This window comes from Bombyx mandarina, chromosome 17 (genome assembly GCF_030267445.1).
Source record: "Bombyx mandarina strain Sakado chromosome 17, ASM3026744v2".
Lineage (NCBI taxonomy): Eukaryota > Metazoa > Arthropoda > Insecta > Lepidoptera > Bombycidae > Bombyx > Bombyx mandarina.
The window spans coordinates 7,653,862-7,666,620 of NC_143223.1; the positions used below are offsets into that span (position 1 = coordinate 7,653,862).

General features: G+C 37.2%; 1 protein-coding gene across 3 annotated transcripts in view; it reads right to left on the bottom strand.

Annotated features, from left to right (window-relative positions):
• The window catches only part of LOC114253251 (phospholipid-transporting ATPase ABCA3), a 36,198-nt gene that overhangs the window by 18,210 nt on the left and 5,229 nt on the right, over positions 1–12,759 (bottom strand). For all 3 annotated transcript variants that reach the window (XM_089734506.1, XM_028188041.2, XM_028188042.2), the window contains 13 exons: positions 12,297–12,547; positions 11,146–11,256; positions 10,923–11,067; positions 10,389–10,562; positions 9,181–9,396; positions 8,910–8,998; positions 8,697–8,826; positions 7,108–7,337; positions 6,269–6,434; positions 5,569–5,802; positions 2,118–2,259; positions 1,775–1,884; positions 994–1,210 (listed from right to left, as the gene is read on the bottom strand). In XM_089734506.1, the coding sequence (XP_089590632.1) occupies positions 994–1,210; positions 1,775–1,884; positions 2,118–2,259; positions 5,569–5,802; positions 6,269–6,434; positions 7,108–7,337; positions 8,697–8,826; positions 8,910–8,998; positions 9,181–9,396; positions 10,389–10,562; positions 10,923–11,067; positions 11,146–11,256; positions 12,297–12,547 (2,215 nt within the window). The remainder of the gene's footprint in view (positions 1–993; positions 1,211–1,774; positions 1,885–2,117; positions 2,260–5,568; positions 5,803–6,268; positions 6,435–7,107; positions 7,338–8,696; positions 8,827–8,909; positions 8,999–9,180; positions 9,397–10,388; positions 10,563–10,922; positions 11,068–11,145; positions 11,257–12,296; positions 12,548–12,759) is intronic.

Below are 12,759 nucleotides of genomic sequence, written 5' to 3' on the forward strand. Positions count from 1 at the left end.
TTTTATCACTGCTGGAGTCCTAACAGACCGAGGGCGACCACTTCTTGACCTGTCATCTACACTAGAGTCTTCATTGTATCGTTTGATGGTACGATAAACGAATCTTTTGGTTATATTAAATTTTTTCAGTATGTTAAAAATTTGAATTGGCGCGTAACCGCAACGATGCAACGCAATAACTGCAACACGGTCTTCTTTAAGCGTCCACTCCATATTTAAAAAATGAGTAAAATTCTAAGAGTATACATTTTTATTTTCATGAACAATTCGAAATTCGAATTCAATAAACTTTTTTGTGGCCAGCATTCTAAAAGAAAAGTTTTTACTGTGTGACAATACTTATGACCTGACTAGTTATATACCATCATTTAGCGTGGCGACGCGTCGCCACGGCATGCGTCGCCACGCCAGAAATCATAAACTAACCTAAAATATTGATCCACAATTTTTGCAATTGATTGCAATCACATTGACGTAAATTATGCGCTACATTGGCGAGTGCAACTTCGTTACACGTTTTCCAATAAGCATCGAAAAAAGTTTAACTTCAAAAAGGCTGTTACAGTTCCATTAACAGTATCAATTTGCCAATTAACACATTGAAAGTCACATGAAAAATCGAGTATTTTCATTCATTCCACAATGCTCATTAGTAAGCCTTTTCGTACTGACCCGTTGGGGCCATGAGGGTCGCCCGTGAGCCGCGTGAGGGTTCCAACGTAAACGCTTCCTACAAGCCATAGATTGCATCTATCAAACAAAACGCGCATGGAAGTGAGGTGTCACCCTTTAGCCGAACCGAACGCCTTGGTTTTATAAAATATATATTCCGTGCAAATTATCGCATTTTATAGATTTTAAAATGAAAATCTCAAACTCATAAAAATTACTGATTCCCTAATTTTGGCTTGACCCGAATGGTATAAGACGCTAGGCCCGCCGGTGTCCCGCATGGCGTTCGACGTGTTAAATATCTCGTCTCGTGGTACTTACCCATATTCGAGTGACAAATGCCTTATTTGGATATTGGCAACGAACGAAATGAGGAACTGTACGATCAGCAGCGTCGCATTCATCATAACTATTGGAACAGCCAACTGGAGGAGTACCATCCACCAAGAACGAAACCAGACCAAAAACAGTTTCATCCAAACTGCTAACACGTGCTTTCCGATCAGACTTGCTCCTGACACTTTACCTTCTTTCGTCACTGTTACAAAATAATCTATATATTAATACGTGAAGCAAAAACTTTGTATCCCTTTTTACGAAAATTGCGCGGACGGAGGAGTATAAAATTTCCCACACTTATAGAGAATGTAGAGAAGGAGTGCACAATCCTAATATATTTTTTATTATGCATAAAAAAATACATTAAATCGATAAATAAAAACATTACCCACACTACCATGTATTTGACACGTGTGTGTGTGCATTATATATACTCTTTTGTTTATTGTAAAAGTCTGTGGTCAAATTGTGAGTAGATTAATATTGTTTGTTGTTACTATTATTTGTTCATAGTTTAGCCTTGGCGAAATCGGTGACCATAGAAGTAAAAAAGTATTTGACGATAGAACCATAATAATGATCAATCTTATAATTTGAATTAATTATAGTCGAATTTCGACTACTGCGGGACCACTAGTATTATTAAATTCAAAAAAGACCTTCACAAAATTTCCAAATATTTTGTAAGAATGTGTATTTAAAAAAAAAAACCAACAAATCTAAATAACCTATACTAATCGAATATAATGTACCGTGAACTCACATTGTTCCAAAGATGAAAATTCATTTTTAAGATTATCATCGCCTGATAGATCAAGACTTGCAGCTCCATCGTCGCTGACAGAGTTTATTGTTGCCACATCAGAACCCACTCTGAAAATTTTCCATATATTTTAAGAAAAAAAAAACTTATTTAGACCCTAACTCACAGTACTTTGGTCTAAACTAATTAATTAGTTTAATTCGATGCCAACGTAAACATTAAAATAAATCACTATTTAGAAAAACACTAAATATTTAATTAGATCAAGACATACATAAATAAAAGTATAATTTATTTATTACCACGATTTTTTTTTTTTAAATATAATGCCAAAAAATCTTACGACATGAATACATCTTCTAAAGTAGTTGCAATCAAGCCATAGTCTTTGAATTTAATATTGTTAACGTTCTTTTCGAAATCGTTAAGCATATCTTCAAATACATGAGACTGGATGTTTGTTAAGGAGTAATTTATTTCTGGTCCTGAAACAAGGATACATATTATTATGAAAACACATTGCAAAGTCGAAAGTAATTAAGAGAGTACTACGCGTCGCAGCAGTCCGGTGTGCAATGGATCGTACTAATTTTAATTTACTACCATGGTCGAGCACGAAGGTAAATTACTATCGTCCTTATGTTCTGCATTTTCGGTTTGAAGGATGAAACAACCCTTAAATACATAATACAAATGAGCTTCGAGTTCGCGTTTTTTTTTATTGCCCTTGTAGGCAGACGAGCCCACGGCCCACCTGATGGTAAGTGGCTACCGTGCCAGGAGCAAAGCCAAGCAGGTGTCTACCGTTAAGTACTCTCCACAAGCCTCGTTTGAAGAAGGATATGTCATAGCGCTCGGAAAGCCGAATGGTATGTGGCAAAAAATATATCTGGAAGCTCACTGTGGATGAACGCAGTGGCTTTAGGTAGTATGGATGAACTCTACTCCGGTGGAGGGCGGTGCCATAGTAAAAATGAGATGGTGGTATCAAAAGCGTTTCGAGGACCTTGATGGCAGGCGTCATTCGACATGTGATATCAATGAGGCCTAGTGACCGCTTAACACCGAATATAACGTGAAATTGTCATCTCAACTAGAGCAACAAATAACAACTACTCCTTCTCACACTGCCCGTGTTAAATATACATCAGTGCTATTGTAATGCTGCGCTATGGGACACGAATCACACTTGTTCTGTTAGACGACGGGTACACGAAATCACTTGTAATTTCTTAAGCGATATTTGAGATTTAAGGTTGTAAGAGGTTGAGAATTGAGGTTGGCAAGAGAATGTTAACTATGAATGTGGAAGGATATAGAGGAAGAGGTAGACCTAAGAAGAAATAGATGGATTGCGTGAAAGACGATATGGGTAAGAGGGGAATGTGCGAAGAAATGGTATATGATAGAAGAGAATGGAAGGAGAAAACATGTTGCGCCGACCCCAGGTGATTGGGAGAAGGGCAGGATAATGATGAATGATGATTTGAGAATTAAAGTGGAAGACACACAACAATTCAAACATCCCAAGTTCAACGGTTCCGCGGAGCAGCGTGTGTCATGCGATGTTTTATTGTATACTAGCGACCCGCCTTCGCATCGCTTCGGAAACTGTAATTTATTATTGATTTCTCTACTATTTAATGGATGTAATTATACATATAAACCTTCCTCTTCAATCACTCTATCTATTAAAAAAAAACGCGTCAAAATCCGTTGCGTAGTTTTAAAGATTTAAGCATACATAGGGACAGACAGATATAGGGACAGAGAAAGCGACTTTGTTTTATATAATGTAGTGACTAGTAACGCTTTACTCTAACCATCGAGAACTGTGTGAAAAACATCGATTTCTTTTCGTTTCTTGAAGCTATCGTCGCATGACACTGTGACAGAAGCCTTATACGGAGTGCCAATTGCGATTTAAAAAAAAATTAAACATAATCGGATGAATGCTTTAGGAACGCGTTTCAGAAAAACACGCAAACTTTTATTTTTATTTAAATATACATCCTGAAACACTTATTAATAATTTTATAAATCACACAAAAACTGTTATTATGTCACTATATTGAAATGGGCGACGGTAACCACTCACCATCAGGTGGGCCGTATGCTCGTCTGCCTACAAGGGCAATAAAAAATAAAAAAGACAAATATATATGAATAATATGAAATAATGAATAATATGTAAATTACTAAGTAAACGCATACGGCTGTTTAATATGTTTATTGTAGGTACGTAAATGTGTACGAGGGCGGCACTGAAAATTTCGGGAATCAACGAAGTGACACAACATTACTATTTAAAAATGTATTTATTGCTTTTCGAAGTATTCTCCGCGAAATTTGACACTTTTTCCATACGATGGAACCAATCATTGAAGCAACCATTCTATTCGGAAGTTGGGGTCTCCAAAATGGCCGTATTGTAGGCGTCCACAGCTTCTTCAGGTGATGAAAATCTCTGTCCACGCAATTTATTCTTTATTTTAGGGAAAGTATAGAAATCATTAGGGCTTAGGTCGGGGCTATACGGCGGATGGTCTAATAATTCTATGTTTTCTTGCTCTAAAAACTCTTTTGTTCTGTGCGCGGTGTGAGAACTCGCATTGTCGTGATGGAGGATGATGCGGCGGTTGCAGTTCTCTTTACGGAGTTCAGAAACGACCTGTGGCAAACAAATGCTAGCATACCATTCTGCATTAACCGTTCTTTGTCCCTCAAGAGGAATAGTCGTAACATGGCCGGTTTTGGAGACAAACGTGGCCACCATTTTTTTTGCAACACTCCGTGAACGAACAATTTTTGTTGGCTTTAACTCATTTTCGAACACCCAAACTCGTGACTGGTTTTTTGTTTCGGGTTCGTACGCGTATATCCAGGATTCGTCACCTGATACAATGTTGTATACAGCATTTGAGGATCCTGCGTGGAATCTTTCGAGAGTTCTGACGCACCAAATAACGCGAGCCGCTTTTTGCTCTTCACAGAGCGAATGCGGTATCCATCGGGAAAACAACTTTTTTACACCTAATTGTTCATGCAAGATTATTTGTATTTAACTCATGCCAATGTCTAAAGTTGCCTGAATTTCGCGGGATGTCACATGTCGATCTTCCTCAATCAGCTTACGCACAGCATCAACGTTTTCTTGGGTGACTGCAGTTTTTGGACGACCTTGACGGGGATCATCACTGAGCTTGGCACGTCCACGTTGAAACTCAGCAAACCAGCGATAAATTGTGATTTTGGATGGGGCTTCATCACCAAATGCAGAAATCATCCGGTCAACACACTGTTTTTGTGTTAAACCACTTCGAAAGTCATAATAAATCATTGCTCTTAAATTTTCTTGAGTCAATTCCATTTTCTCAACGACTAAACAAGTTTGACAAAACCTCGTGACAAGACCGAGAATCTTTTTTTAAATAAATAAATGGTATTCGATTTTTAAAATCAAGGAGTTTTCAATTAAAAAGATTTTAATATGACAGGAACAGTGGAAATATTCCATTCCCGATACTTTTAGTGCAGCCTAGTAGATAATATTAAAACAACTCGAACGCATTTTCAAAAATCGTTATTTCTATTTTTAAATTCTCTTCGGTTATTAAAAAAAATATCTTTCACTTGAGATTTTTAGTTTATTAGGCCAAGGGTGGGGAAAGAATTATTATTTGTATAAATTTTATGGCACTACCAAAAACAAACAATTCTTAAAAAATAATAATTAAACAAATGGATTCCGGCTCCAAAAATCTAGAGTTAAAGATATGAAAAACTCTACTTACCGCGATCTTCTTTAATTGCAATCCCGGGTATATATTTATTGATTAGATCGGTGCACGCCGTGTAGTCAAAACCTTCCTTTTTGACAACGACTAATGTGTAACCAACTCCGTAATGGCGTTTCAAAAAATAAGGTGTCCCAACGCACTGGAGACGACCATTAGCCATAATCGCCACTCTGTCACCGAGAACATCAGCCTCATCCATGAAATGAGTTGTTAAGATAATAGAACGACCTATAAATTAAAAAAATGCTTAATTCATAATAAAGATAGAAAATTAAAAAATAATTTTATTTTGTAATAAGTTACCTCGTTTATATATCGCACCTTTAGAATTATAGAGACCCGTTTCGATTTTTTTTGGATTTTGACTTTAATAATAAAAAATGAACCTATAATAGAACGACCCCTTTCAGTAACTCTTATTAATCAAGCGCCCACAAGTTTATATTACAAACTTACCCATCCGTCTTTTTCACTCTGTCCCCTTACTCTACGTCGTTTCGGTTTGAAAACTTTATTCGAGTTTTCCAAAAGACACATTTTTTGGTTGTATTATAATTCTAAAGGTGCGATTTAAGGAGAAGAATAACCTCACCCAAAAAGATGCCGAAGACCGGGCAAAGTGGAAGAGTTTAAGTAGCAAAGCAGATCCTGGCACTCGACCAGGAAAGCGCTAGGAAGAAGAAGAAAAAGTTACCTCGTTTCTCTCTTTGCAATAAGTCCCACAGTGCTCGTCTTGAAGCCGGATCCATTCCCGATGTAGGCTCATCCAGCAATACCACGCTAGCCGCACCACTCAGGGCTATTCCAACGCATAATCTACGTTTCTGACCACCTGATAATCCATTAGCGACGTAGTTTCGCTAGATGAAAAGTATCATTATTCCGATATCAATAACTTTAAATCACAAAACTCATGAGCAAGTTAAAGTAAAAGTCGTGGTGTTATGAAATTTTTTATTACATTTATCGACATTCGAGCCAAAATATCAGTTATCCACGATTTGTACATTATTCATTTTTTTTTTTTTTTTTTTTATTGCTTAGATGCTTGGACGAGCTCACAGCCCACCTGGTGTTAAGTGGTTACTGGAGCCCATAGACATCTACAATGTAAATGCGCCACCCACCTTGAGATATAAGTTCTAATGTCTCAGTATAGCTATAACGGCTACCCCACCCTTCAAACCGAAACGCATTTCTGCTTCACGGCAGAAATAGGTAAGGCGGTGGTACCTACCCGTGCGGACTCACAAGAGGTCCTACCACCAGTAAAAATGCGTATTAGAATAGTGAATACAAAGGCGAATATAATAAAATTTGTCGTGAACCCAAGAAATAAAAAACACAAGGTTTGTCTACAACTGCCCGAAGGAGGTCTAACAGCTCTAGAATAGCTGCATCAAGAGTGCATCTACCACCCAATTAGAATCGCGACCCGCTGAGATCTGGCGAGAAACTTAGCAGGCTGATGTAGAATAAGATAAGATAATAAGATAGATATAGAATAGATAAATGCAGAAGCTCAACAATTACCTTTTCTTGAAGTTCTAACTTTTCAATCAAAGAATCTATCTCTTGATAAAGTTCTTTTCCCGAAAATCCTTTAAGTCTGGCGAAGAATTCCAAATGTTCTTTGACAGTTAAATCGTTGAATAGTACGTTGTGTTGCGGGCAAAACCCGAGATGAGCTCTAGCCGCTTTAACTTGTGTTTGAATATCATAGCCCGCTAATGTTACTGAACCACGGGTAGCTTTCATGTTTCCTGGTGGAAAATAGTGTGTATTTGTACGTAGAGAATCTAAATAGTTTTTTTTTGTGTAATAAAAATTAATAAAAAGTGATTATCTTTTCGGTATTTTAAAATCTAGATTTCACTGTAAATGTTGACAATAACAATATGCAATCATAGAACCTAAAACAGATGGAGTAAAAGAAACACTAGGAGAAAAAAATTTAAAAAAGTCACTGCCTATGGTAAGTTGCATTGGACATACTACTGGAGATAGCCATAAAACGAGGATAAACGTGAGGCAGGCGGTTGGTTGCAGAACTCACATCAAACCCCTATACATCATGATAAGAGAACACGCTGTGACTACCACATAATTTAAGATGGGCTAGAAGAAGAAGTGAGTTATGCACACAGCATTTACGCTGCAGTTATGTGCTTAAAACATGTGCTATTCAAATTTTTCCCTCTCTAAAGTATTTCAATTGTTACAGGGGACCATAAATATTTCGAGAAAAAAAACATTATTGCATTTGCATATTCTCGGTGATATTGTCTACCTACTAGTAAGAGTTACATCAAAAACTAAGACAAACAAAAACTAAAAAAATGCTCGCTTAGGTTTTATTAAAAAGCAAATAACCACATTGTAAATTTTCTTCACTCTCATTTACAAACCGATGTCAAGAGGTTCTCAATTCTGACTATTACATTTTTTATTTACATTATAATATTATACATTCAGAACATTCTTCAACATATAAATTCAAAGAGTGCATCGGCATTATTACACTAGAGTGTAAAAGTTACGGATGTTTTGTAATAATGGCTCCTTCGTCGTATTTGAACACATAATTGCTTTAAAACGAATATAGGCAGAAGATGACGCAAATCTGACTTAGTGAGGAAGAAGATAGGTTAGAAAATAAGGCAAATATACTATTTTGACACCACAAGCACGGTCACCGTCCTCGTCGAACCCGTCGCTTGCGACGAAGGGCTCGACGAGGACGAGGACCATGGACACAGCCCACTGAGTTTCTCGCCGGATCTTCTCAGTGGGTCGCGTTTCCGATCCGGTGGTACATTCTGCGAAGCACTGCTCTTGCTAGGGTCAGTGTTAACAACTCTCCGGTTTGAGCCCCGTGAGCTCACCTACAAACGTTAGGGTGAAGCTGAAATAGCCTCTCAAGGCTATCATGGCAAGGCTAGCAAGGTATGAAAAAAAAAAAAAAACTATTTTGAATGCACGGTGAGAAAGAAAAAACTAAGGACTAAACAAACGTACGTATTATCTGAGTTAAAGAAACATGATGTTTCGTATGTTTCAATCAATACTCCAACTTTATATAAAACAGTAGAATTTTTTTTTCAGTACATTTTTATACTCACCTGTTAGCATAGACATGGTTGTTGATTTACCGGCACCGTTGTGACCAAGTAATACAGTTATTTGGTTATCAAAAATGTTCAAAGTCAATTGGTTCACTGCTACGTTTGCGCCAAATATTTTAGTTAAATTCTGAAATGGAAATGGTACCTTATTCCATGTTAAGAATAGTAATGCTATTATTATATGTTAATAGATTTTCCGCAAAAACTTACATTCATTCTAACACCAACTGTGAGATTTGATGGATCCTTTTCCAAAATAACATCGTCATTAGAATTTGCGTGTTCAATTATAATGCCATCTAAAATTGTTCATATTTATATCAATTGACTTGCTAAGGTACTATGAAATAGTTTATTCGATTTACAAAGATAACAAAATCTTTCAGCGCCGAATATAATTGATAAATACTTAAAGCGACATTAATGTAATAAAATTTTATTTATAGTTTTAATCTATGAATGAGTAGTTGAACAGTCTTACTTTTAGATTCTTCGTTGTTAGGAAACCAAAAGCTCTTTTGTATAGGAAAATACCATGGCTTTGGTAAACCGAAGGGCCCAGGCAAGACTTGCTCTAAATACAGGGCTATTAACATATACAGCACGGAATCAAATACCAGCATCAGAATTACATGCCCAAAAACGAATCGCGAAGAGTCCGATGATGGTGATGCCATAAAATCTCCCCATTGCATACCTGTTAGATTAATAGTTTAAAACACAATTTAAAAAAAGGAAAATAAATACTGATATTATATTTATAGAAGACTTTTTCTGAAGCCGAAATTATATTATAAACTATTACATTAATGGAAAATAGTTTTCATATACTAAACTGTGTATTAAAGTACATAGTTTTATTTAGTAAGTTAAGCTTTCAACTTATATCTCAAGGTGGGTGGCGTATTTACGTTGTAGATGTCTATGGGCTCCAGTAACAATTTAACACCATGTGGGCCGTGATGTCGTCCACCCAACCAAGCAATAAAAATAAAAAAATGACCCACAATGTAACCCTAAGGCATCTGTCGTACGCGCCTCGCATTACCCTGACGACGAGTCATCCCACTGAGTTTCTCGCCAGATCTTCTCAGTAGGTCGCGTTTCCGATCCGGTGGTAGATTCTGCGAAGCACGGCTCTTGCTAGGGTTCGTATTTGCAACGTCGTCAGGTTCGAGCCCCGTGAGCTCACCTACTAGTTACGGTTACGCTAATAGCCTCTCAAGGCTCTCAGCTTAAGTAGGAAAAAAACTGACGACTCAATTTATTTGTAGCTGGGTTAAATTTAACGTTTCTTCAAATGCATTTAGTAGTGGTTGAGCATATCCTAAGACCGGATATTGCCGGACGTTCCGGTTTGAAGGGTGCAATCGGACTTCCGTTATACTGTACAACTGTGACTCGGGTTTTATGTCTCAAAGTGGATGCTGGCAACATTTACGTTTTAATATCTATGGACTCCTGCAACTACTTTGCACCAGAAAGGCCGTGAAATCGTAAGCCCGTATGCATTATATAAGTATATTTTTTAAACCTAATTTTTATATTGTTAAATATCGTTTGAGAAAAACAAAACACTACCACGGGATCCATTGGACAAACTCTGTATTTATTAATTTGTTTTAAGACTTTCAAGAAGATTCATTTTTAGATCTAACCCTGCAAAAATAACAAACCCTAAATACTCACCACCAATACTCTCTTTTCCGAACAATAACTGAAAGCCGTAAGACATGGCGCAGTTTACACTGAGGCAGGTGATGACCTGTGTTACAATGGACATATTGTTATCCATTGAAAGCAGTAATGCTGGGATATACACCAGTACCCAAATAACGCCTCCGAACAATGCCGATGTACTACCTGGTTACAAAATTGTTGCTTATCTATATTATTAGTGACAATCTAATATAAAAAACGTCAACTCATAAAACATATGATTATTCATTTTAGGCAATTCTGTCATTTATATGTTTCACAAAAATTAGTCATTTCAATTTACCTATATACGATATGATATAATTTTATGTATTGTTCTATAAATCTACTGTCTAAAGCAAAGCCATTAAGAGAGCATTCTTTAATGATAAGACCTACAATGAATCGATAGCGTCCATAGCCTAATTTTACCGTGAAGCTGTTATGGGCTGCGGCTAAAAAGTGGGGAGGGAGGGTACTTGAATACCCGGTAAATTTTATTTCTGAATTGTTATTCGAACTTACCTTTAGAAAAGAAGCCGCTGATCATAAAACAAAAAAAGATGGAACAAATTAGGTAAAGCGCTAGAAAAAAAAGCAAAACGGTCCAAGGAGTGTTCGTGAAGACCGCGTACCCGCTGAATCCGTCCGCATTTGTAAACCAACTAACCTACAAAAGAATGATCCTTTTAAATTTTCTTCCGTAAACATGTAACTTACATTGTAAATATAAATTTTATTTACTTACCTTTAAGAGGACAACGATAAGGATTGCACTTATCATTAAATAAATAAATTGCTTGAAGAACCATGCGGTCCAATGGAGCCACGTGGATATTCCCATTATTTTCATCGTTTCCTAAAATATTTAATTCGTTTCATTTGGTTAAAACACTAATGTAACTTAATCGCGGCGTGCATTCATATTAAAATTCCTGAAGTTCTTAGTAGCCTACTGTTTCCGAACGACACCGAAAGATTAAATCATGATAAAGTTTTAATCGTGTCATAACATAATATATTATGACATAACAAGCAAATACAAGATTAATTAGTAAATTAAAAGATTGAAGTAACGACGACCTACCGCTAGGTCGTCTTTTGGAAATCGCATTATACTATTTCCAAAATACGACGCGGCAATGCGTTCTGGCTTGAATGGTGTGGCAGCCGTTCTACTATATAACTGAGACTTAAAAGATTTACACTCGAGGTGGGTCGCGACATTTACGTAATTACGTAAACTATTTTTATGGTAAGCTGTCATGATCACACTTGTAAATTATCCTCCCGATCCATTAACGGTGCTTTTAGGTACCTACCACAAGCGCCGGTCACCGTCCTCGTCGATCCCGAGGGGTCAACGAGTGAATTAACCCATAGACACCCATACAATAAAATAAAATAAAAACATAAAGCCTCCACACATCTTGAGGCAAGAGTTCTAAGGTCTCAGTTTTTACAGTACAACGGCTGCCCCGCCCTTCAAACCGAAACGCATTACTGCTTCACGGCAGAAATAGGCAGGATGGTGGTACCTACCCGTGCGGACTCACAAGAGGTCCTACCACCAGTAATTACGCAAATTATAATTTTGTGGGTTTGATTTTTATTACACGATGTTAATCCTTCACCGTGGAAGTCAATGGTGAACATTTGTTAAGTACGTATTTTATTAGAAAAATTGGTACCCGCCTGCGTGATTTAAACAACGTTGTATCGCTACATACGAATGCACCGGACCCCTTACCCTTTAGGCCACGGCGACTTTTTACGTTGTAGATATGTATGGGCTCCGGTAGCTACTTAACGGTAGGTAAAGGTAGGCCGTGAGCTTGTCCACCCATCTAGGCAATAAAAAAACAAAAAAATATATAACACCACACAATTGTAACTAACCTTTAACTGCAATTCCTTTTCTAAAGTAACTGCTCTTACTAAATTCACGGCTGAATAACTAAAACTCAACAATATGAACATCGGAAAAATCATTTGCAATGCTTCTACTGCTAAATCGTCCACATAGGGCGGGTGTGGGTATCTTTGTATGTTCACAGCAAACGATTTTAATTCCGGCTTCCCCGTTAATCTAGATACAAGTTCCGCCGAAATACAGCTTTGAAATGCTATAAACATTTCATTTACGTATCCTAAAAAAGAAAAAAGAAACAATTTTAAGCTTCAGAGCGAAATTCGAAATAAGCTATCCCAGCTATAGCATATTATGTTGGTTGCCTTGACCGGCATATCTTATAGAAATAGCAAGCTAGTCCATTGTGCCAATTCTTTGGTAGAGACAGCGAACAAGTAAACAAACTGTGCGAAGCGCCTCTCGGCCAAGGGTGGGATTTAGATTGCGGTA